This window comes from Schistocerca cancellata, chromosome 1 (genome assembly GCF_023864275.1).
Source record: "Schistocerca cancellata isolate TAMUIC-IGC-003103 chromosome 1, iqSchCanc2.1, whole genome shotgun sequence".
Taxonomy (NCBI): domain Eukaryota; kingdom Metazoa; phylum Arthropoda; class Insecta; order Orthoptera; family Acrididae; genus Schistocerca; species Schistocerca cancellata.
This window is the reverse complement of record NC_064626.1, coordinates 1177214529-1177240752: the sequence shown is the minus strand read 5'-3', so window position 1 is coordinate 1177240752 and position 26224 is coordinate 1177214529. Positions and strand designations below refer to the sequence as shown.

The 26224-nt window shown below is 40.3% G+C and overlaps 1 protein-coding gene across 1 annotated transcript in view; it reads left to right on the top strand.

Moving 5' to 3' along the window:
* LOC126094195 (RNA-binding protein Musashi homolog Rbp6) overlaps window positions 1-26224 on the top strand; it is a 1305639-nt gene that overhangs the window by 367190 nt on the left and 912225 nt on the right. The window contains exon 3 of the mRNA XM_049908777.1: window positions 12852-12893. Within this exon, the coding sequence (XP_049764734.1) occupies window positions 12852-12893 (42 nt within the window). The remainder of the gene's footprint in view (window positions 1-12851; window positions 12894-26224) is intronic.

Genomic DNA, 26224 nt, shown 5'->3' with positions numbered 1-26224 from the left:
ATCTCGACCAACGCGAGGAGCAATGTCGCGATACGATAAACCGCAATCGCGATAGGCGGCAATTCGACCTTTATCAAAGCTGGAAACGTGATGGTACGCATTTCTCCTCCTTACACGATGCATCACAACAACGTTTCACCAGACAACGCCGGTCAACTGCTGTTAGTGTATGAGAAATCGGTTGGAAACTTTATTCATGTCAGCTCGTTGTAGGTGTCGCCACCGGCGCCAACCTTGTGTGAATGCTCTGATAAGCTAATAATTTGTGTATCACAGCATCTTCATCCTGTCGGTTAAATTTCGCGTCTGTAGCACGTCACCTTCGTGGTGTAGCAATTTTAATGGCCAGTAGTGTCATTACACCCCACAGGGGCCTCCCTGAGTAACTGCACTAAAGAACTGAAATAGGCGCAGTCGCAGCTTGTACATTCCCGTGCCGGTTCTTACAGCTGAGTCTGTACGCTTCTGAGAAAATTCGTCTTATCGGAGCGCAGCACTTGCTTCATAATTTCACTTCCCGGGGTCGTGTCGGCTGTGCAGAGCTCGTACGTGCAGGCGGGTTCGGGACGACAGCGTATTAGCATGAGTTGTCGGATACGACGCCAGGGCTGCGTCCCTGGACAGAAATACCTGCCACGAGTTTCCGACTGACTCGGTGGCTTAGCACCGCGGCGCCGCGCCAGAAGCAGACAGTTTGTTGCAGACCGCAGTTAGACCGTAATGAGCTCTGCTGCCGCCGCGCTTTAATATTAATGAAATGTTAATTGCACGCGGGAATTAATACAGGCTCTGGCGCATCGTATATACCTAAGCCCGGCTGCAGTAGACTAGCGAACCGCCTTGCCGGTTTTCTCTGGCTGCCACAGGCATTACCCGCGGCGCAGTAACGGCGCGCTACGTGGCACCGCAATTATCACGCGAAAGCCGTACTCTGTTCCTGTTCTTTCATCTTCACATTACAGTTCTCAGCGGTCCTGATATGTGGCTCACAACTACGGCGGGTGTTACCTGCATCTACAACTCTACTGCGCAAGCCACCAGTGTCTGGCGGAAGCTTAAGTGTGTACCAGAAGCAGTCCCTTTCTTTCATGTATCACTCGTAGACAATGAGAGGATTGCAGTCTGAATTTCTCTAATTCTAACCTCTTGGTAATCAGAGGGAGCAAAACGTTCCTTGAATCTTCCTGGCATATCTAAAATCGATTCATGATGCGGGATGGTGCAGAGTTCTAATCATCAAAGTAATTTCATCGTAGTTCACACTTCGCTTCATAGTGTAAATTCGATCTGGAAACAATACGTTAGGCTGTGCCTAACACATTTCTCCTACGTATACTTTCTTCCAGGAGATATAGTACCACAATGATCATGTAAAACTTATTTTTGGTAAGGCGGGTGCCAGGTTGAGATTCATTGGGAGGGTTCTTAGAAAATGTAGTCCAGCAACAAAGTAGGTGGCTTACAAAACACTCGTTCGACCTGCGCTTCAGTATTGCTGATCAGTGTGGGATCCGTACCAGGTCGGGTTGACAGAGGAGGTAGAGAAGATCCAAAGAAGAGCGGCGCGTATCGTCACAGGGTTATTTGGTAAGCGTGATAGCGTCACCGAGATGTTTAGCAAACTCAAGTGGCAGACTCTGCAAGAGAGGCGCTCTGCATCGCGGTGTAGCTTGCTGGCCAGGTTTCGAGAGGGTGCGTTTCTGGACGAGGTATCGAATATATTGCTTCCCCCTACTTATACCTCCCGAGGAGATCACGAATGTAAAATTGGAGAGATAAGAGCTCGCACGGAGGCTTTCCGGCAGTCGGTCTTCCCGCGAACCATACGCGACTGGAACAGGAAACGGAGATAATGGCAGTGGCACGTAAAGTGCCCTCCGCCACACACCGTTGGGTGGCTTGCGGAGTATAAATGTAGTTGTAGATGTACACATGAGAACATCGGCGAAGTTTGGAAGGTAGGAGAAGACATACTTGCGAAGACATATTTGCGGAAGTGAAGCAATGAGGGCAGATCGAATGTCGTGCTTGGACAGGTTATTGATAGATCACGTAACCTCGGAAACGAAGTTCCGTTGTTCGAGTCCCAGTTAGACAGACAGTTTTAACGTGCCAGAAATTTCCATATCAGTGCAACTCTACGGCAAAGTGGAAACTTATTTTGAAATATGTTTCTTAATTCGAGTTGCAAAGTGTGTTTTATAAATTCAGGGAGTAACGCTTTCCACGTGAGATAATGTTTTCCTTCTAGCGTCTGCTATTGTGGTTTGTTGAAACTTCTTGTAAGCTTCTTTCATTAAGTAATGAGACCCGTAGGAATCGTTCAGTAACTGAATTAAAAAGCACTGATGAATCACTGATTTCTTCTTTGAAAATACTGTAAACCATCTGTTTACCCAGTAATTGTCTCACGACAACAAAAGATATTTAAAAGTTACTCCAACGAATATTTGTAAGCAACCGTGTGTAAATTATACGTCCCAGGACTCATCCTATGATCTCTTGAGTCTAAATCCACGAAGTATGCGCAGGTATGTACATATGCCAGTCACGTACAGTTATTAGTAGAAGAGGTGGTTCACATAGAGAACAGTGAATGACTGAATGCAGTCAGACGACACTGAGGCTTTCTCATCAACGAAATGAAGATTAATTGCATTGTGGATCAGGAAGGAAAATAAAACCTGAGTAAATTATCAACAACTGGCTTCTACGATATCTTAAGTTATGAAACGTCCCCTTATAACAATTTATACACGACTGTGCTTAACCTGACACACAATATTATTTAGCGCAACGCAATCTGACTTTCAAAAATCCCTACAAAAGAATGGCCCTGACTAACATTAAATTATACCTTTCACAAATAACTTACCTCACAAAAATCTTCATTACTCGAACTACTGCAATACAGCGAGCGCCACTATTGCCAGCTAAATAAAAGATTCAAACTACAGAAGGCACTAACTACTGATAGGGATAGTTAACAAATGAAAGATATTAATAGAGAACAAACAATGTATTTACCTTAATAGTCATAATATATATATAGCAGTTCATGACAAATTACAAAACTCCGCCATCTCTCTCCCCACATCCACCACTGCTGGCGGCTCACCTCCAACTGCGCAACGCTACGCGCTGTTCACATCCAGCTGCCGCTGCCCAACACTACAATGGCAGACAACAATGCAAACTAGCCACAGGCTGCACACAGCACAGCCAGAGATTTTCATACAGAGCGCTACGTAACGTTGCCAATAAGAAAATATAAACAGCCTACTTACATAGCCCCCATGCTCCCCACAAAAAAATTTTACAAATCGTTTTGGGCAGTGGCCAATAATGATTTGAAAAAATTTTTCATAATTACAATAACAAAGATATCAAATGCACACACTTATTTATACAATGTTGGTCAAAAGCTAAAATTTTCTCACAGTCCATAAAGACAGTCCAGATTGTTCATCACAGTAAAATTTCAGTGTTTTTTTTTTCTAAGTCTGAGCAGTAAAAGACAATGCACACGGAAGTAGTGGATTTCCATGCAGTCTTGAAGAGGTAGTGTTGTCCTTCCAACTGAAAGACAGTGCTGACTCTTGACATGCTGACAGGTAATGGGCCACAACAGAGCAAACCCACAGCAGAGTCATTCGACGTTTTGAAGAAGATTGTTAGGTAGGTCGTCACAGAGCAGACCCACTGTAGTCCTGGTAGAGAATATGGTATTGGTGGGCCACCAGAGGCGCAGACCCACTGCAGTCCTTGTAGAAATAATGGTATTGGTGGGCCATCAAAGATGCAGACCCACTGCAGTCCTTGTAGAGACGGCCAGCAGCCATCTGTTGTGACTGTGCAGGTGCACAATCACCATTGAAGAGTCTTGCAGATAATATAGCAAGTCCATAACCACCACTTGTGCAATCACAAATTTTTTGGAATTGTCCTTAGAACCAGCAATGCTGTTATCCAGTCCCTTGCTGAATTATCAACACACGTGCAAACACTAACAGTCCCTACTTCTCACATATTGTCCATCTACTATGACCAACGGAAACGTGTGCAGTGAAATGTAACTTACAAGTTACTAATATGATGAACTGGTGTCAATTACCATTTTATAACATGAGATTACAATTACAAAGGTACAAAATACATCATTAAAGAACATAACAATACAGATAACATTTGTAGTATAGAATTTACAACAGAATAGAAATAAACATATACATCAGTGTTGCAGGAATTATGACATAAATACATAAACGATCAGAATAACTTTTGAAACATCAACTTTACAAATGAGCATTAAAACAAAACAGAAGAAATAATGTCTAAGCATCTTTACAAGGTAAATAACATATTATTAATGCCAATTATATTTGAGGATAAAAGTATTCCTCATCATAGTGAATATAGCTTAGTATTAGAAGAAGAAAAAATTCTATGAAACTACACAGAGACAGGAAGAAAACAACTACACAAGGGTACACAAACACATAGTGGGATAACACAAAAGGAAAGGACAGGGTTTGTTTTCAGTGTAACATTTGGTACTGCAGTCCAACCCAAAACTTCATTCTGTACATCTTTCGTCTTATTTCAACCTTTGTTTCCACCAAAAAAATTCTATCTAAGCATGCTTTCTGTATTTATATGTTCACACATTCCTTACCTCATCATTTATTTCCAAGAAAATCCTACCTAAACCTGTTTTCTGTACTTTTTTTCGTATAACTTCTCAATGGATTTCTTCCAATTCATCGCAACTCATTCTCTTATATAGTCTACCCTCTCTTAAGCTAACTTAAATCTACTGAGCTCAGATGCTAAACTAAGGGACGAGGCAATGCAGCAGCACAAAACAATTAACACAAACATCAATAACAAAAAAATTCAAATTGGCAAAGCAATTGCAATATTACAATTAATATAAGGCACTGTGCAGCAAACAAGAAAACTAAATCCGTAGTAAAACTGGCTTAACAGCGTAATACAAAGTCAAATTCTGTAACATTATGCCTGGCAAACAGCAGCACCAAATAACAAAACTTATATCTAAACATGAAATAGCTCAAGCAGAAAAAATATTACACTAAAATGGCCATGTCTAATACCTATGTCACAGAATGAGATTTTCACTCTGCAGCGGAGTGTGCGCTGGTATGTCACATCTTAACACTAGAGTGGTGCATCACGAGAACTTACACTAGCAGATAAGTTACCAAATCGTAAAGAAATTATTTATGCAATTCCTGTGAAGGGAAATGTCTATTTATGTGCCCTCGTTTTCTTGGAAATAAATCATAAATTTCTTATTGACTGGATCTGTAGGCATAAAATAACTATATTAGTACATATATTAAATTTTATTTTAACCAATGCTGCAGTGCAGCTAGAAACTAGATATTAAAGAAAATGAGCAAATATGTACAAAGTAAAGCATAAGAACATCATTCAGTAGTCATGAGGCATTTCATAAGTTAGTAGAAAAATCTCTCAACTAGAGAGACAGTAGTATTAATCAGGTGTATAGACATAAAAATATTTCTCGTCATTTCATTAGGAATTTCAGTAAATATCATAAATTAAGAGCTCCACAGTGTAATCATATGTTTTCAAGTTCGACCATGTCGTTTTTGCGATGCTTTCTACAAAGGAATGTCAACAGCGAGGTTAATGGCCTCTTTTTTTCTCCACCTAATGGCTTTCTTTTGTCAGACGACTACCTCTCAGCTGGGTGCCCATGACGCATTACGTGCAGGTGGTCACTTAACTTTCTTACGGAAATATTTACTACAGCAGTTTCCGCTACAGTGACAGTCTCATATAAAAATATTTCACAGGTCAAGAATTTGCGTTACAAATCTGTAGAAACAAAATGCTATTGATATAACAATGTCCAAAAAACTTTCGTCGGCATTGTAATACATTCACGCATTTACATACACATTTCATAACTCTTAAAGTACGATTCTTGGTTTCCAACATCCTTTTTCACAAGTCAGAGTCCCTAACCACTATTCATTACTCCTTACCTTATTCGTCGACACTTCTTCAATATCTCATCTTAATAAATATGTAGCATAATCAAATTCCTCATATAACATCGGCTTATTGATCATAAACATACCTCAACAGCATAATACACATCGTTGTCGTAAAAATAACATCATAACACCTCAGTCAAATCTCAAAAACGTCGTAGCTTTCTGCAATAATTTCAAAACCTAAAGAAAATTCTCTGCCCATGTCAAAAGTGTCATCTACCTCAAACGTTCTTTAAAAATCATGATCCCATACCAAATACATCATTCAAAGCTCTCATAGTATCACAATGGGTCCGAAAAAATATGAACAGTTCACACAGTACAGACAAAATACAATTTCGTAAGTGTGAAGTAATCCAACTCTGTAATTGCGTAAACATGTGTCACTGACGTAATAAAAAGTTTGTCTCTCTCAGTTAAATGATCAGATAGCTATGTAATTATGTGTTAGAGAAATATGGTACCGATGTGTAAAGTTGTATAAGCAAATACCATTTTAGCTAGGACTCCTTGTGCTTGCCAAACACATGGTACACAAAGTAGGCGTGTACCCCCCTGAGGTTTATTGTAATTATACCCCCAGGTGTTACAGATTACAGCAATGGAATGAAATGTATCACGGAAAACCTTTGTATCATTGTACTTCAAATATCTTTGAAAATAAATGTTTTAAGTACAAAATTAATCACTCAAATACGTGTCCTGTAGCGCTAAACCATTCGTCTTGTTGTAAGATAATCTCTGTGGAAGTGTCGTAGTTATCGTCCTCCGAAAGCTAAGTTCTGCAGAAGCCAATGTACTAACCTCACGATAAACAAAAGTGAAATGCTTTGCGTATAGATATCTTAGTTATTACGCTTATTGCCGTGATGAAGAAAGTACTGTGCTGTAACGTATTGTTGTGCTACGGAAAAGGCTGTCTCATTGTAGCTATACCACAAAAGTTACTACTAAAACATGTTTTACTTTCCAGAATAATTGAGAAAAACTGTGCAGATATAAAACAGATACACCGCAAAAGCAACATTGTAAATTGTCACTCATTAGTAGCGTCGTGATAAAATCGTGTAGCTGTCACATTAACTAACCACTGTGTCATCTGGTATCTCCCAGAAAGTACTTTAATTCAGAATGTATTTTCAAGTAAACCAAAATGTTGCATTAAAATCTCATTAGCAGTACTGGTAAATGTTCTAAGTATGTAAGCCTGATAGTCGTTACGTAATCGTGGAACTAACAAGCTAGAATGTACACACACAATTACACTGTGTCGTCTGTTCGCAATAACAATGCATTCGTAATTTCATTTACCTTAATAGTCATAATATATATATAGCAGTTCATGACAAATTACAAAACTCCGCCATCTCTCTCCCCATATCCACCACTGCTGGCGGCTCACCTCCAACTGCGCAACGCTACGCGCTGTTCACATCCAGCTGCCGCTGCCCAACACTACAATGGCAGACAACAATGCAAACTAGCCACAGGCTGCACACAGCACAGCCAGTGATTTTCATACAGAGCGCTACGTAACGTTGCCAATAAGAAAATATAAACAGCCTACTTACAAAGTCTATTATTAACAGGACAAATCCCATGGCAACAGAATTAAAACTGTGCATTTTAAGTGGTAATAGTTGCTTCCACACGCTTAAGATGTTGCTGGTCTCTAGGGTACACACAGATTGAAATGTAAATGTTCAAGGTCTTATTCAGACTAGTCACAACATATGGACGTGAAATGTAGATATTAACGACTACACATCAGCAGTAGCTTAGGATACTGGGAATCACCTCAGAACAGTAACCGTATATTGACATAAAGAACAAAAATGGAGTCTGAGTACGTTATACCAGCAACATATATTGTAAGATTGATAAAAAGTCAGAGCATTGCCTAGCGTCCTTAGGTTAGATACTGGTCGAACGGCAAAAAAAGTTCACAAATGCAGGCTAGTTGGAACAAGACAGAGAATAAAATCAAGAAAGCCGTGGATTAAGGATGTGCAAAAGTCTTAGACGCAGGCTGTTTCAACGCTGTCGCATAGGGAGCAAACATACTGCCGCGCAGTAGGCTCCTATCAGCTTACTTGTGGGCAGGCGCAGAGTGTGTAGGCTACCCGCCAGGCGTCACTGTTGCACGCGTTCTGCGCATGCTCCTGCCAGGGGACACGCAGGCTGGAACAGCCTTTAGAGGATGGCCAAGTATCGCACTGAAGAGGACAGAATGAAGTGAATTTATTGAAGAGACCCAGAGAAGGTTTTAAGGCTGTGAGAAAAATAGAAGAAGAAAAAGAAGAAGAAGAAAGCTGTTTTCCCCATTGCTAAATGTACAAGACTATTCCACCAAATATACATCGAAACAAATACTGCTACATACGCGACAACAACTACTTCGTCACTCTCCCTATCTGCTAGATACCTTAGAGAACAATGACGTTATATGTCAGATCATTAATATATAAAGTCAGTAGTAACGGTCTTATCTGACTTCCACTAGGCAAAGTGGGTGCTAATTTTGCTTCTGACCAAAGCAGCCCATTATGAGTGCTGTACTCAATAATGATTGCTAAGCAATCTCAAATCTAATTCCAAAATTGTGCTGGTGTTTAAAAATAACGAATTTGTCTCATTAAGCGCCGGCTCCGAACAGTATCACACGATTCACGTGAATCAGGAAACATAGCATAAATCTGGGATTCGCTAAATAGATCTCCTAAATCTATTAGATCTCCTGAATGAATAAAGCAAAAATATCGCTGCTTGTGTGATGTTTGATGATTCCAACTAGGGAATTCCTCTATGTCATGAGTTAGACATTTCTCATCCTAAATCGTGCTGATATTCAAAGAATATTTGTCACTGTAGAGCGCCAGGGGCAGGCAACGTAAAATTGCTTCATAAAATATTTCATGTACCTTAAGATAGGAATCACAACTTACATCATCTGCACCTGCAGCAGATGATGTAAGTTGGATTGATTAAGATGCCTGCAATATTTTCCAGGCCAGTTTTATTTCGCCTACCCTTTATAAATTCTATACCTCAGATCGTTAGCCATATTCGGTGATGGGAGATGCATTGTATTTCCTCAAGAGAATGTGTGCAGAAAATATCGGCATTCTGTTGTGAAATAATATTAAAAATGATTTTCATTTCATTTTGTATGAAATGTGATTTGACAATGAAAATTTAATTCTTATAAGGCGATACACCTCGGTCACCATATTCAGGATTCACCTATCACAGGGGTTCTCAGTCTTTTTGCACTTCGGACAATAATATGCCCACTGCCGTTTTTTCAAGTTTGCTTCAAATTTGTGTGTTTGACCGTGTGTCTTAGTGATTCATATTCCCCTATATACATAATTCACTTTCTGTTGTCTGCACGTCTATGAAACTGATGCCTGTACAGTATAATACACCCATGATAGAAGTGTAAAATGACAGCTCTAAAGAGAAATTTAATCTTTCTGGTTTTATTCAAATTGTAAATATGAGAGTTTAGAGAACTGCTAATTGCAAGTATCTCAACAATTGAAAACAAAAAAAATGCTTTTCTTTCACAAATTAATTACGAATTTTCTTTTCTCAGTTTATAACGCAACCGCAGAATATCAAATGTGCCAAATATGACCTTAACACGCAGCACGCATTTCCCTCTGGAAGGAATTTTGAAAATTTTGACCATGCACTAACCTAAAGGACAGAAGGAATCGAACGTGATTTTCTTAAGGATGGTAATTAGTAGTAAGCAGAAAGACTATATTTGACAAAATAATGAAAGTAGAGAAAATTTATATAAATGAAACAAAAAACGGTCGCCAGCCTAATTAGGCATAATAATGTGCAAACTTTATTCTCAATTGATTTATATATACTTTTGCAAAAGGAACTTTCATTAATTCTTTCTTAGTAAAGTGCAAAGAACACCTATAACGACCAGACGAACTACACAGTGGGTAGCAGTAGTTATCAACAGCACAGCTTAGCAATCACAGGAATGTAAAATAAACTTTTCCCCTGTTAACTACAATCATCACATCAACCTCTGTCTAATTCAGGGAAAAAATTTGTTCCCAAAGATAACATGATCTAAGTAGTACCTGACAAGAGTTCAAGTTTAACTAAGGTACATATACACATCACAAATTCAATAATATGACACTGAAATAACACATTTCATATTCATACCACAGTGGCAATGTTTCAGATACATTTGCAAAACCCGGATTCAAATAGAGTTCCCCTGCTAGTAAAGATTAAAATGGGGGCCCTTAAAGTGTCCCTTTACTTATAAATAACTATGCTAACATTTCAGAAACAATTTGCATCACATAAATGCTGAACTACAGCTCAACTTAAGATTATTTAGCCCTCAATGATTTAAAACAATTTACGCTACCAATATACTTATTAAGCTTTGGAAATAAATTCAAGTTCAAGTTAAGTTTCAAACAGGACCAAATTTAAGTGTCTCATAACACCACTTGTGAAGCAAGCGATTCCAACTAACCACATTTATGTTCATTAGTACTAAAACTTTGGCACTTTCAAATTAAAGCAGTTCATAGCAAATTAAAACTTTTCATCAGTTAAATATTATGTGCCTCTCCTTTTATCTGTGAAACAAATGATTTAACTAGCAACTTCTATATTCTTTAAAACTGAACTTAGGCACATTTAAATGGAAACAAATTAGCATCTCTTCATAATTAGGAATATTCGGTTTTTAGCACTATTGGGATAGGACCCTACTTGGTATCATGAAGCGGGAAGTTCAAAGTTTAAACACATATTTTGCAACACTCATTATTATTGGAAAACAACATACAAGCACACTGGTTTATACTGATATACATATCTGTTTTCCAAAGTTGTTGAAGCAGTTGTGCAATATTGGTGGCAAGCACGTGGTGGCTATCAGGTCTCCTTCTGGCTCTTTCAATTCTTCTTGGCGGTGTATTCATCATCTTTAGAGCTTTTCCAAATACGAGAGCACCCTCTTAACAGCCAGAACCACATACGAGGCCAAAAAAAATAGTTCAAATGGCTCTGAGCACTATGGGACTTAACATCTATGGTCATCAGTCCCCTAGAACTTAGAACTACTTAAACCTAACTAACCTAAGGACATCACACACATCCGTGCCCGAGGCAGGACTCGAACCTGCGACGGTAGCAGTCGTGCGGCTCCGTACTGAGCGCCTAGAACCGCTAGACCACCGCGGCCGGCATCCGAGGCCATTCCATTATAGATTTGGTTGCAGAACGCCTTAGTTGATACCTGCGGTGCTGACTATGCGACTGCTGGCCACTCACTGCCTAATGTGCTCTCTCTTTTGCCGCCCAGACAGACCACCACTTCCACCTTTTCATGCGCGCCAAGCCCCTTCTGTAATGGAGGAGGTTCCCTACATCTTTTAAGTTACATCATATAATTTCCCTAAGTATGATCCAATTATTTACATACAATTTTCTTTTAACAAACAGACGTATTTAATAAAATTTCCATTGTTTAAACACACTGTTAAGTTAAACAAATTATACATCATAAATTTCCATTTCCTTCCAACACTTCGAAGAACTTAACTCATACAGAATAAACACTTCATAGGTACATACACTTAATTACACTGTACCATTTACTCACAATCGAGAATGATGTTACAAGTTGTTGCCCTGAAATTTCCTTTAATTGTTTTTAAACAAATGTGTGAAGTGTTTGCTGACTAAGGAAGTGATTGTAAGACATTGCATAATAAGATTGTGCACCAAGCCATGTACTTTGTTGTAGAACAAAATTGAAATTTAAGTAAGATATAAATGACTGTTTCAGAAAACATATGGAAACCAAAAGTAATTTTATACTCAAAATGGCTGCTTATACTTCAAAATCGAAGTTTCTTCTAACTCAGTGCAACACTGACATGAATTAAAACCAGTTGCGTACAAACGTTCTGTTTTTTAACATTACAGTGCGTTTTTAAATACAGGGAGCTACAAAAACGTAATTCAGATATCTTAAATAATTTTAAAGCAACAATTGAAACATATGAACAATTAAATATTGTTTTCAGAACATGAATAAGCAACTCTGGAACCTTAACCCACCGTGCTCCTCCAGCAGACGTGACGGTGTGTCGGACAGTTTCTGATTACCGACAACGTTTCGAATAAGCGCTTTGAGACTCGTATCATTCTTTTAGTTTCCATAGCCTTTTGTTTCCATCACGGTTCGTCACACATAACTTTTGAATTACCGTAGCACACTGGCAAATACTAAAAAAGATAAGAAACACTGTCTGAAGAGGCTGCGAAGGCCCAGCGCTACCGACCGACCACAGTTTCGTCCTCAGCCCTAAGGCGTCACCGGAGGGGCATGTGCTCAGCACACTGCTGTCCCGACCGTTGTCAGTTTTCTCCTCGTTTTCGTAACCGATATCGCTATTTTCTCAATCAAACAGCTCGCCAATTGGTCTCACAACGCCTGAGTGCACCCCACTTGCAACAGCACTCGATAGCCCTGGGTGGTGACCCATCCAACTGCAAGCCAAGCCCAACAGCGCTTAAATTCGGTGATCTGGTGGAAACTGCTATTACCACTGCGACAATGCCCTTGACCTAATGTATGTGACTCGATTTAAATATCTGCCTACAACAACGAGTGGATGACGTAACTTTCAACAGTGACCTGGTTCAAATTCAATGTTTTTGAAGTGTACTTCTTAACAATTATATTAATGCCAAATGATATCTAGAGAAGTCAGTTAACATCTCCCTTTTCTTTGCTTTCAGATTGACCCGAAGGTTGCCTTCCCCAGGAGAGCACATCCAAAGGTAAGTGATCAGACTCTGGCTTAATTTAAATTTCTCGGTGCAATCACCTCACAAGATGTTAAGCAAAAGTTCTTGAAAGAAAGAAGCTTAGTATTTGTTCGATAAATACTAAAGGCAGGTTACAATATACCTCATTGCCGTAGGAGAGTCGTTAAAATAGACGCGCAATAAAATATCTTTGTGATTACTGTACCTTGCGTTCCGAAAATAATCCAAAATAGGTGACATAGTGGGGTTCAATAAAGGGTAATATTTGATATTTCTCCGAGTTCTTCCATATTTTGATTGCAAGTCTTGCTACAATGGGTTGAAAATTTCATACAAGTAGAGTCAAATAAAGCAGTCAGACGTAATCGCACACTGTGGTTGCACAATGACTGTTCGGATGTGTTCACAGATTTTCGGGTATCTGGACTGATTGACTTAGGGAGTTTCATTGTGACATTCTTTCTGACTCATGCACGTGACATCCTATAACTACTATTCTGACACACATATGGTTTTGATTCTGAAGCTGTTATTATGTTGAATTATTGTGCTGCAATAAGTGGATGGAAAAATGTGGAAGTATACGATTATTAATGAAGTACGAAACAATGTGCCATTAAATACTCTAGACATAACTTCAAATTATGCAGAATTATCAACAGTTATATTCTGATAATGGACAGGTAGATAGATGTTTAAGAGTTATACCGAATTCTATGCAGCGACAGACATTCCTGAAACTAAAAATAGTTTCTAATATTGAGTTACACAAAGGATACATAACAGGTGTGGAACTATAATAGCACTGTAAGTATAATAGCATTTATAATAGCACTGATATAACCTTCAAATTAGGAAGGATTGTGTAATAAAGGAAATCAAAGAAAAATTTGGAGTAGGAATTAAAGTTCAGAGAGAAAAAGGAAAAACTTTAAGGTTTGCCTATGACATTGTAATTCTGTCAGAGATAGTGAAAGACTTGGAAGAGCAGCTCAGCGGAATAGACAGGGCCTTGAAAGGAGAATATGAGATCAACATCAACAAAAGCAAGATCTGGATAATGGAATGTAGTCGAATTAAATCAGGTGATGCTGAGAAAATTAGATTAAGAAATGAGACACTTAAAGTAGTAGACGAATTAGACCGGTAATGGCAAGAAAAACGTTTCTGAAGAACAGAAATTTGTTAACATCGAGAATAGCGAGAATAGACTCAAGGTTTTTATCTGGAGTGTAGCGATGTATGGAGGTGAAACATAGACGATACATAGTTTAGACGGGAAGACAATAGAAGCTTTTGAAATATGGTGCAACAGAAGAAAGCTGAAGATTAGATGTGTAGATCACACAACTAACGAGGAGGTAATGAACAATAGGAGTGCCAATAAATTTGTGGCACAACTTGCCTAAAAGAACACGTTCTGAGAGGTGAAGGTCTCGCCAGTTTAGAATTGGAGTGAAGTGTGGGGGATAAAAATAGTAGACGGTGACCAACGATTGAATACAGTAAACTAATTCAGAAGGATGTTGGTTGCAATAGTTATTCGGAGATGAAAGGCTTCCATTGGATAGAGTAGCATTGAGAGCTGCATCAAACCAGTCTTTGGACTGAAGACCACAATAACAGAAGTAATAAATAATTTTAAGTAGTTACAGATCATGTCATTTTCCTACGAGTTTTTCTTTTCTGTGGAATTTATTTCGTCACCGTTTGTTCGAGGTAACCTTTTGATCTAAAACCGATGTGGTCAGTTACGAGAGCCAGATATTGTTTTTAAATTAAGAGGTTGTTTTAATTCAGCGCTTTCTTAAGGCATCTTTCAACTCAGAAGGACAGTCATTGTGGTCTGTAGCAATTTGAGCATATAACACGGACAGAAAGCTTCAGTATGTCTATTAGGAACAGAATATAAATAGTATGGACTGACCACAACTTCCACGTCGCCAGAAGTAAACGACGATTCATAGCTGAACTGCACTTTTCACAGTCAATGCTCTGTTTTCGCTTTTCGTAGCTGACATAAAAATATGATATTTTCTGAATGCTAATGAAAGTAAAATATTTAGATTGCAGTCAAACTTCCGTCAGAAAAAAGTTGTGGTTTGGCACTATCTTTGTATGTGTCTACATTTTGTTCTCATTTGCGCAATAGTTTGCTCATAGACAATCTCTGAACTTTAAAGATTCAGTTTTCATCAGTACTACTTATTTTTATTGGAATATTTTCTGACCATTTGAAATAGACGATTGTTCCAAAATTTTCTATTTTTGACACATTGGATACTGAGTTTAAGTACCACAACTCAAAATAATTTTCTGCAATAGTGTTAACTGCATTTAATTGTATTTTATATTAATCTTGATCAATTAATGCTTACATATAATTATTCAGCAGTGCTTCCATAGTTTCTAAAACTGAATATCTGAGCAGCTTTAGGACGATTCAGAAGTAAACATCTGGCTGCAATTCATCAGTTTTCTCTTCGTCCCTCTTTTCACATCAGTGTGCTGGTATCTCAGACTGACAGACTGAAGTTTGCTAGGACAGTGATTCATCTTCAGGAACGTCTTAGAGCGTAATTACGTATACCCAAGTGCTATATACATTGCAATTGTGTTTTTTTCTCTTGTAGTTAGTACCCGATATTTCCTGTAAACAGCAGCCACAGGGGACCAGAGAATGTGTTTATACTGTTAAGTATTTTTTGAGGGGATGATTAGGTTGATTAGGGGTTAGTCAAATTTTTTGTTCTTATGTGGAATAGTATAAAATACACTGACAAAAAATTTTAACTGGTGCCTGGAGGTTACAATAAACACGAATCGTTAGTGTACCATTATCACAAAATTCAGTGTAATGCAGAAGCATAACATCTTTCTTATACCTTTTATTGTTTCTAAAATCCTACTTAGTTACTTTTTATGGAGGGAATTGACCAAAATTATTTGCAAATGTTATTCTTTTTCTTAGTAAATCACTACATGCTTTTCACATAGATAACTGGCTTTAAATTACATGTATATATTACTTATTTAAACTCATTAAGTGTAACACACAACGCACACACACACACACACACACACACACACACACACACACACACACACACACAGTGTTATCTATTCATAAATTTCCTCTGAAATACAAGAACTGCGAAGCAGCAGTGATACCAGTTTGTTTATGTTTTTTTGTTATTATGTAAATATTAATTCACTAGTCGCCTAATCAAATTCTAGTTGGAGTTTTATTGGTAGTACTGTATTCATGAACACTACCGTTGTCTCCATATTTTGACCTGTTCTTAACGACAGGCTTAGCAGAGGACGTAAATGTGGGGCGTAATTTTTGTTAGCATGTCCAGAACGATAAACAAGACTCTACAAGTCGCTTGCTGAAGTGTACAGCACTTAACCATATTTACAACTTCTTGTTCAGTGAATAACGTAATCTAAGAACAACTGTCCCCCAGAATAGTATTCCATACGAAAGTTCGCTACTAAAACAAACATATGAAATTTTGATTACCAAAACAAGCAGTTTGCAAACGGGACAATAGGTGCTCAACTTGCATGAGTTAGATCGATTCTATGTCGTTTTCAGGTTCTAATTGCTATGCACACCTGGAAGCTCTGATCTTCCTGTTTCACAAGCTGCAATACCTCCATACTCTGTTGTAATTCTGAGACTTTCGCTTTGCCTTCTATAGGATAGTATGTGTTGTGTTTTATAAGAGTTGAGTGATACTCCATTTACAGTAAACCAATCGATTATTTCAGAGCAATATTTACATATACTTCCATTCAGCTGGTGCACATCTTGTGGTTTGGATAGAAGAATCGTATCGTCAGCAAAGAGTACTTTCTTTCAGCTGTGCATATAACATATGAAGTAGTAAACTTTTAATGAGAATAATAGTGGAACCAGTATCGAGCCCTGTGGCACACCACGGATTGTGTGGAATAGAGCGACCAGGTGGTTGGTTTTGCTGATGCACGCGCAAGAGCGGGACCGGCTGGGTAGCAGCAGCGGCGCTTCCAACAGCTCGTTCATTACTGTCAGCTTGCCACCTCGTTAAGAGAGTTAGCCTCACACTTTGGCGCTAGCCTGTCAACAGCGGCGCCTCGCCGGCTGAATCGCGTGAGGACCTAATATCCGCCGGCATTACGCGTGCAAAGCCGCTGTAAAATTGGTTCCAGGCGAAGAAGTTCCGCGACAGCGACTCCACAACTTCTGCGAGTCCAACTTAGAACCGGGTTTACCCTATCCGCCAAGCGCAGATGGCTAGGGTCTGCAGTCTTCTCGCGTGGGAAAGCCTCTTCGGATCGATTTCCTTATTTTCAAAGTAAACTGTCGGTTCAACTATATGCGGCTGTCGCACCTCGCGGCGCTTCGGCTCAAGTTCAAAAAGTATCGTAAGTGACCAGTGTACCATCATCTTCGAGTTTCAGACGTTTAGCTGAGAAAGGTGAAGTGTGTTTAAGACCCTATGACTTGTCGGGAGTAGCGTTAATAAATTATATTCACAATCCGCCTTTGTGAAGCAGTCGATCTATTAACACAAATCGTATAAAAATCCCTACAGTATATCCTGAGATTAGCCATAACATACAAACAGAGAACGTGGCAAGAATTTTGATAATTGCAGTTCAGCCACTTTACGCGAAATGGTTATAAATTATACACACAAACTTTCCCCTTCATCTGTCTATCAGTTAATGGAAATCGTATAAATATCCTTACAGTAGTTCATGAGTTTAACTTTCACATACGAGGGTTGGAACTTAAATAGTGGCAACTATTTATTCACAACCGATACAAAGTAGTTACATGTTTGCACTCTGTTACTGTCCTTTAAAGTAGTCATCAGCGTTGTGTGGAACCCGTTGCCAGTGGTGTGGAAGGCGTAGTATACCGTTAGCAGAGCCTGTTCTGTTGATGGTGCAAATGGAGCGGTCTACTGCCTGTCGAAGCTCTGGAACAGTTCTGAAGTAATGTCACGAAGTGGTTCCTTCATATTCGGAATCAAATCAAAGTCACAAGGACTTAAGTCTGGGGAGTATGGTGGATGGTGCAGTACTTCCCAGTCCCATAGACCGAACAGAGCAGCCACAGCTTGCACTGTATGAGCCCGCGCATTGTCGTGCAAAATGATGGTTGCGTTCCGCAGAAGGTGTCGCCTCTTCTTTCGCAAAGCTGGTCGCAAGTGATGCTCCAAACACTAACAGTAATACTGTGCGTTGACGGTCTGCCGTGGAGGAACATAATGCGTTAGGATATCACCATCACAGTCGTACACGAGAATCACCATAACTTTCTTCGTGTTGGGGCTCAGACGCACTTTCGACTTTCGCGGCGACCCATAATGACGCCATTCGTTGGATTGGCGTTTCAGTTTTGGCTTCATGGCATTCGCTTCAGAACTGTTCCAGAGATACTACAGGCAGTAGACCATTCCATTCGCACCATCAACAGAACAGGCTCTGATAACGGTATGCTATGCCTTCCATCGCTGGCAACGGGTGCTACACGACGCTGGTGACTACTTTGAAGGACAGTAACAGGTGCAAACATGTAACTCTTTTGTATCGGTTGTGAATAAATAGTTGCCACTATTTCGGTTCCAATCCACGTAAATACGTAATTCAAGATGGGTGGGGGGGTTCTTCAGTTTATAATGTTTACCGGTATATGTATAGATACATGTGTCTAGATTCTGGTCAAGCTTCGCTGGTCTCCAGAGCCTCGGCACATGTTTACTTCACTGCTTTTCCCACCAGATAATGCTTCCTTTCAACTTTTAGTACCCACCAAAGCCACAAGTAGTCACTCCAAACGCCAATTAAATATCGAAGTGATAACAATTCACATATCGCACACCCTTTGTAAATTATATACAAAGCCCTTCATAATGGTTATGTCTAATAGTGGAAACCATATCAAAATCTCTACAGTCTTCCTGGGGTTAGACTTCATATATGGACGGGAAGACACGGCGTGGGACTTTGAAATATATACAGATGACCGATTTCCACCCTATATCCCATTTTCAGTTCCCCTTCGAGGGGGATAGCAGAACAAAAGTGATGAGAATGAAGGTTCTGTTAGTCATTAGTAAACTACCATTACATAAAAAAGAACGGTCGCCAGCCTAATTAGGCAAACATGTACCAAACACTAGCATTGTTTATAAAGAAAGATAGCTATTGGAATTGACTTTACTTGAGACTGATGTTATATTTTGCAAATTAGATACAAGACACTAGCACATTTTAGCTAGCAGTGTACCAGTGGTTTGACATGAACAACACTGAAGGAATATTACAACTTTTTGATAACTGGGCCTCAGTAACACTCACTATTCATATATTAAAGCAGAAAGCTAATGATCATTACAGATACATGAATACTAACGTTGAGTACTACGAACTTGGACACGAGGATCTTTTATCAATTTCAATATGGAGGAGTACAGTCACTGAAACGGTTGCCAGATGCTTACCATCCCTGTTGTCACTTATTATTTGCATTCCCAAGGAGCATTCCTTCCTTATACTATTAGCTTCAGTGGTGCATATGGTACGTGAATCTAGTATAGTTGAAAAGTTGTAGCCAGCTGCTTATTATAGAACAAAAATGTTACAGAATTGGGAGTGCTGTTCATTAATAGCGTAGTTGCAACATGAAATTTGAATATGGCTCAACAATTAGCGTTGGGACCCAGACACTAATCTATCAGCAGACTCAGATCTAGGCAGAACATTTTAGGCTCAATACAGTATGAGAAACACTATTAACTACACACACATGAAATTATAAATGCTGTTACCTCCGAACATGCCCATTAATTGATTCTTGTGTTGTTTCTTCAAGTCTAGTAGCCAGTAACTATTATGAATCGTCATAGTTTTTGGAGGTAACTGTAATACTGTACTGAGATTTCAATAAGAACAATCTGTGTGCTGAATACTTTAAGTCTTTTCTTGGAATCTCTACTTCAGTGAAACTTTAACTGCCTTTCTATTAAAACCACGTAAACTATATTAGAGATGAGATTCACTGAATGGTAAATAAATCCACTAGTCCAATATTGTAATTAAATTTTATTACAGAAGCCAGGTAATTGAAGTTCAATAGAACACGATACTCTGAAATATTGCAGCACTCTGAGTAAGACCCTATGTAGTAAATGACTGTGGACAAAATATGCAGCCGAGCGGTCTTGGCCCTGCAGTCATGGACTGTGCGGCTGGTCCCGGCGGAGGTTCGAGTCCTCCCTCGGGCATGGGTGTGTGTGTTTGTCCTTAGGATAATTTAGGTTAAGTAGTGTGTAAGCTTAGGGACTGATGACCTTACTAGTTAAGTCCCATAAGATTTCACACACATTTGAACAATTTTTCTTTTGACAAAATATGGTAAATGACAGGATAAAATATGGGTGCTCATACAAAGTTTTCAGTACACGATCTTATTATTGGATAATAAAACACGTAAATAAGTAACTAGTCAATGGAATTATACAGTACTCAACTGATGCTTTGAGATGAAGGTGGCGGATGTGGCTATTTCCTGTGGCTATTCAAAAAAATGGTGGCAAAGGTATCCCTGGCCCTTGCTGCATAACGAGCTCTGAAAATTCTCTTCTTAGCGTCTGATTTTCATAGCGCATAGCTAACCAGTACATAAGACGAATAACGGGTCAAATTTTTCCACATCCGATGCAATATTAAATAACATTGCTGCTCTTCTTGCCTCACTCTGCATACAAGATACCAACAATTTGCTTGCCAGCCACCACTTAACTCTTGCCACAAAGGAGCCTTGCAGTTCGACCGCCAATTCCACCTTTTCTAATCCCGCCCATGCAGGTTACGTTACAGGGACTTCTCTTCATGTTTTACATGATTACAAAATTAAGTACCCTATGCATGAACCAGCATTACAAGTAAAGTTTTAATATTTCCGTTCTTTTATAGAATATTTCATTTAAAATTACATCCATAGATTAATTATGATGACGTAAATCGATATAAATAACGCATAAAACATTCACGTAGATATAGAAGAACGTACCACTACAGCTGTAGCCTGAAAACGTATTTATTAACTCATACGGCTAGTTTCGGCTGCACATACCGCGATCCTCAGGCACCCCACTGCCAAAAGAGTATTAGAATTCGTTGGCGCGTTTATTGTGAAGCCAATGCCACTGTTGTCTCCAATGGCATTGGAGACAACACAGTTTCGAGTAGAGACTCCTGAGGAAAGCTAGCCCATGTGTACTACTAACAAGAACACAATAAATTCCCCAATGAATTGTAATACTGTTTTGGCAGTGGTGGGACCTGAGGATGGTGGTATGTGCCGCCGAAACTAGCAGTGGAGGACAATAAATATATTCTCAAGATATAGCTGTGGTTGTACTTCGTTACATATACTCGTATATCGTCAGCTGAAGTCCCTCGTCCAAGCAATAGGATGGACATCCATAAATATTGAAGTAGATGTCACATCAAAGATCATGGTGATACAGATATCACATATACATAACCAGCCAAACAAGTCGTTTGAGATAAGTGCAAGCAGCATAGGTATTGGTGTTACTAAGAGACGTTAAATATTATCAGAAGATTCTGTTTATCATATCAAGAGTTATTTTCGTTTTACTGGTACTTCATTTCTTCCGTTAGCCATCTGGACCTCTCTTGGGGCAATACTCACTTAAGGCATTAGCAGTGGCGATGGTGCTACCAGTAAGCTATAAAGTGCGAGCGCGAGAGATAGCGGTCTACTCGAATCGGCGACGTAAATCTTTACGAGGATGGCCCTCCAAGTTAGCACCACCGCGAGCTGCTGATAATTTCGTCCGCGCGCGGATAAACGCCGCAGCGCTGCGTAGTGGGAACCCCATGAGCATCGCTTAGCGGCGGCTGCCTTAGCCTTTAAGCGGCCCATTGTCGGGGCCGGGCGCTGTTGCGGCGAGCCGTTCTTCACGCGTGTGGGATTGTGAGGCAGCAGGTGCGCGCCGTGTTGCTCTATTTGTTACGCGAGAACAAAGAGGGAGCCACCGGCGCGAGACAGCAAACACGGCGATAACGTAAGGAGGGGCCCGTGCCTGTAATTGTCTTGATTTACCGACCTGCGTAGCGCAGCCTGGCACGAAGCGTGTGCTTGGCGCGAAGCGTCTGCTTTCCGGAACGCGGCTCCTGACGCTGCTTACAGAATTCCACGGCCACAAGCAGTGTTAGCCGAAGCGTGACCATATATTTTGCTAAGAAGTTGTGGATAACTTCAGACTGCCCATTTATTGCTTTCGCCAAAGGCCTTGCAGCAGTGGTAGCACCGGTTTCCGACAGACCACCGAAGTTAAGCACTATCGGGCTTGGCTAGCAATTGGATTGGCCACCATCCGGGTCTGCCGAGTGCTGTTGGGAAGAGGGGTGCACTCAGCCCTTGTGAGGCGAATTGATAAGCTACTTCATTGAGAAGTATCGACACTGGTCGCGAATACTGAAAACGGCCAGGAGAACGATGTACTGAAAGCATGCCCCTCCATATCTGCATTCAGTGACGCCTATGGGTGTAGGAAAACACGGCGGCCGGGCGGTACCGTTAGCTCTTCAAGGCATGCTCTGATGGTGTTCGTTTGTTTGTTTTTTATTTATTGCTTTCACTGTTGTCAGCTTCATTTGCTCAAATTTGGAGTGCTGTACCTTACATCTACTAGGGATACTGATTTACACTCAGTTTTTTTTTCGTCATTCATGGTGGGCCATTTGACTCCTCAGTAGAGTTGCAGGTATGTAGTTCATTGGTCTAATGACAGGTGGCAGAAAAGTCGCTAGAACCGTAATCCCTACAAATAACAGCCCAATTTCCCAACTGCTGTCATTACATGAACTGACAAAATGGAATGTGGTCATCAAGGACAGCAATGATCCCCGTGGGTTTCTGTGGAATTAGGGTGTAAGGACTGCCGATATTCATTGGCGGTTGCTGCTAGTGTGCGGGGAGAGTGCAGCGTCTGAAAAGTGTTCATGCAACACTACAACGCTCGTCCACACAAGAGTTGGAAAAGCACAGCCGCCATCGCGGAAATGGGGCTCTAGTTACGACCACAATGACCGTATTCTCCTGATTCGGCCCCTTCTGATTATCACCTAACCGGGGCTACGATGAAACATCGGCTCGGTTATAATTTTCTAGATTTCCAGGAAATGAGACAGCTATCCCGCAGTAGAAGCCGACCTCGGGGAAGATCAGTTTGGATTCCGTAGAAATGTTGGAACACTTGAGGCAATACTGACCTTACGAGTCATCTTAGAAGTAAGATTAAGGAAAGGCAAACTTACGTTTCTAGCATTTGCAGACTTAGAGAAAGCTTTTGACAATGTTGACTGGAATACTCTCTTTTAAATTCTGAAGGTGGCAGGAGTAAAATACAGGGAGCGAAAGATTACGTGCATTTTAAATTTGAATTACTTAATGATTCACAAATGCATAAGAGTTATTTAGTGTTAATATCTCGCAAAACCGGTAATATTAAGTCTTCACGTGACACATGTCACATAGAGGGCGTTCCAAGCCCTGTCACACCGAGGTCTGCTGAACAAGTGCATGTAAACAGCGGCCTCAGTTTATGTGATCGCTCTAAGCTTGTTGACACCAGTGCCTACCAATTTAAATTGTATATTACAGATATGTTCCTACCAACTGTTATGTTCATATGCAGATGTAGTAGTGATTTTCTGTTTTATACTCTCTGATCGTTATGTGAAAAAATTTTTAACTTCTAGCACTGAGGACGGTCACTAAGTGACCGAAAATCGATTTTGCGGTTAATAAAACAAAAAAATACGACCAATGCTGTCTCTCCCTCTTAGTTTGTAGAGTCATTGTGTTGGTATTCAGCCGGCCGCGGTGGCCGTGCGGTTCTGGCGCTGCAGTCCGGAACCGCGGGACTGCTACGGTCGCAGGTTCGAATCCTGCCTCGGGCATGGGTGTGTGTGATGTCCTCAGGTTAGTTAGGTTTAAGTAGTTCTAAGTTCTAGGGGACTTATGACCTAAGATGTTGAGTCCCATAGTGCTCAGAGCCATTTTTTTTTTGGTTGGTATTCAACCATTTCCAAAACTTCACGCGAGTGAGCCATTACCATTTTGTTTCAGACTGGTCACTGTAAAATGTTTTGTGTTACCCCACTTCGTACAAAACTAGCGCGAATCAGCAATTATTAATGTTCGTGCCTACTTTCCGCACTCCGCGCGCTCGCCTATCACCCATTCTGCTGACTCCTTCAGACCAACTGCCTTCCACCATATCGTCAGGGGCTAAAACGCTCCTGTACTGATATGATGGCGCGTCTCCTTGCTACCTATGGACACCGGACACGCAGAGGTGACTAAGTGCAAGCTTCGATACGTGGGAATTGAATCGATACCTTTACCCTTGCAATCTGCAGACGCGAACTAATTCAATGGGACAACAGGCCTACCCACTAACGCAACTGCGCCACAGCGCGTATTACGAATCGAAACTTGGAGGAATGCTCTATTCACTGACTTGTGTCATTTTTCTGTATGCCTTGTATATTTCGTGCAGTCGTGAAACCTTTCCAAGCGAATCAGCTGATTCCAAATGACAACTTTGACAATGCACTGCCGTTTTATACCTGGTGTAAGAGATACTACCGCCATCTGCGTATATACACATTGCTGTCCCACTGGTTTGGTGACCTCCGTTTACATGTTCATTGAATATATGTACAGTAACTGACCAAAAACACCGTTAAATCCACTTATCATCATCGGTAACTTAATTTATTATATGGGCCTAAATGGGTTGCTTGCCAATCCAATACGTATCCAGGGGTATATAACCTTTCTTAACTATCGTGGTTTATTTTTGTTTTCCTTTAAAGTTTCTCTTTTTGCAATATTCGTTGTTTTCCTCCAACTGACGACTTTTATCTAACTTACAATGTTTGTGCTCTGTTCTATTATACTGTGCTGAAGAGCAGAAGGTAACGCTTAAAAAAAGCTGTATAAATAAAATTGGCCCAAAAGCCGTTAGAGCATAACTGGCCACCGTTAGTAACAATGTTCTCGAGAAAGGAGGACAGAGACTTAAGCTCATCGAGAAAGAAGTGAAAAGGCTACGCAATGTACAACAGAAAAAAATTAGAGCGTAGACAATTTAAATATAATGTACGTTCCTAAGCAGGTACTAAGTGTCATCTTTGCTATGTACTATAGAATATGCAAGAAGTAACGCATAAAGATCTTCGCTAACAGTGTTCTGTGTGGCATTGTGTCAAATAATTCCCGGAAACCTAGCAATACAGAATCTGCTTGCTTCCGTTCATCCACGGTTCCAAATTCGCGCTAGCTTGTGAATAGAAGCCTTTCTTTTTCGAGGGAATTTACTATACTCGAGCTGAGAACATACTCAAGAACAATGCAGCAAACCGCCAACGTTAAGGATGTTGGTCTGCAATTCAGAGAGTCTTTTCTTTTTCCCTTACACGCGGGAGTCATCTGCGAAGAAGTAACACTGTTAAACTGAAATGACAGGCAACGTTGGTAGGCATGCCACCTGCAAGCGTTTGCGTTGTTGGTTCGAGATTAGGTAGGTCCGCAGGCTAAGGTGGTGTTCTTGATACGCGACACGTGTAGTTGCCGGCGGCGATGATATTACCATATGTATCTGAGGCGCTGCCACGTGCAAGAGTGATGGGGTGTCGGGCGGTGGTCGGGGCACAGAAGGTTAATGCATTGTCACCAACCAGGAGGGAGGTGGGCTGCGGCCAGCCGGCGCTGCGGAGATTAAGCTCGGGCTGGCCGGTGAATCGTAACAGACGCAAGGACTCTGCTTTACATTCGTACTATCCGGGTGAAGATGCCATTAACCAACGATACTGGCACCTTCTCTTAAATCAAAAAGTAGTCGTTAAAACAGATCACCGGGCTGCCCAAAACTTATTACTATTCCGACCTACACCCCAAATTTATTGCTCGCCCAGCTTTCTTTGTCTGTCTCACAATTTTTATTTCTTTATTTCCTTATTGACTAATTAGGATCATGTAATAGCTCCAATTCCTGTTCTCTCTTTGTTGTTTATCATTTTTTCCATTACTCCCTCATTTTCTCTCATTTCTCTTGTTTCCTTTCTTCTGCCTATGTCGTTCCCGATGTGTTATTTCTTCTAACTTGAAAGCGTTCTATATCTGATAGCTCATTCTTAAAAAGCTTTCTTTCTCTTATTTCCCATTCTTTGAAGTTATTTATTTCTAGCTATTTTCTTATTCCTGTAATCCATGCAATTGTTGATTTCTTTTTCCAGAAATA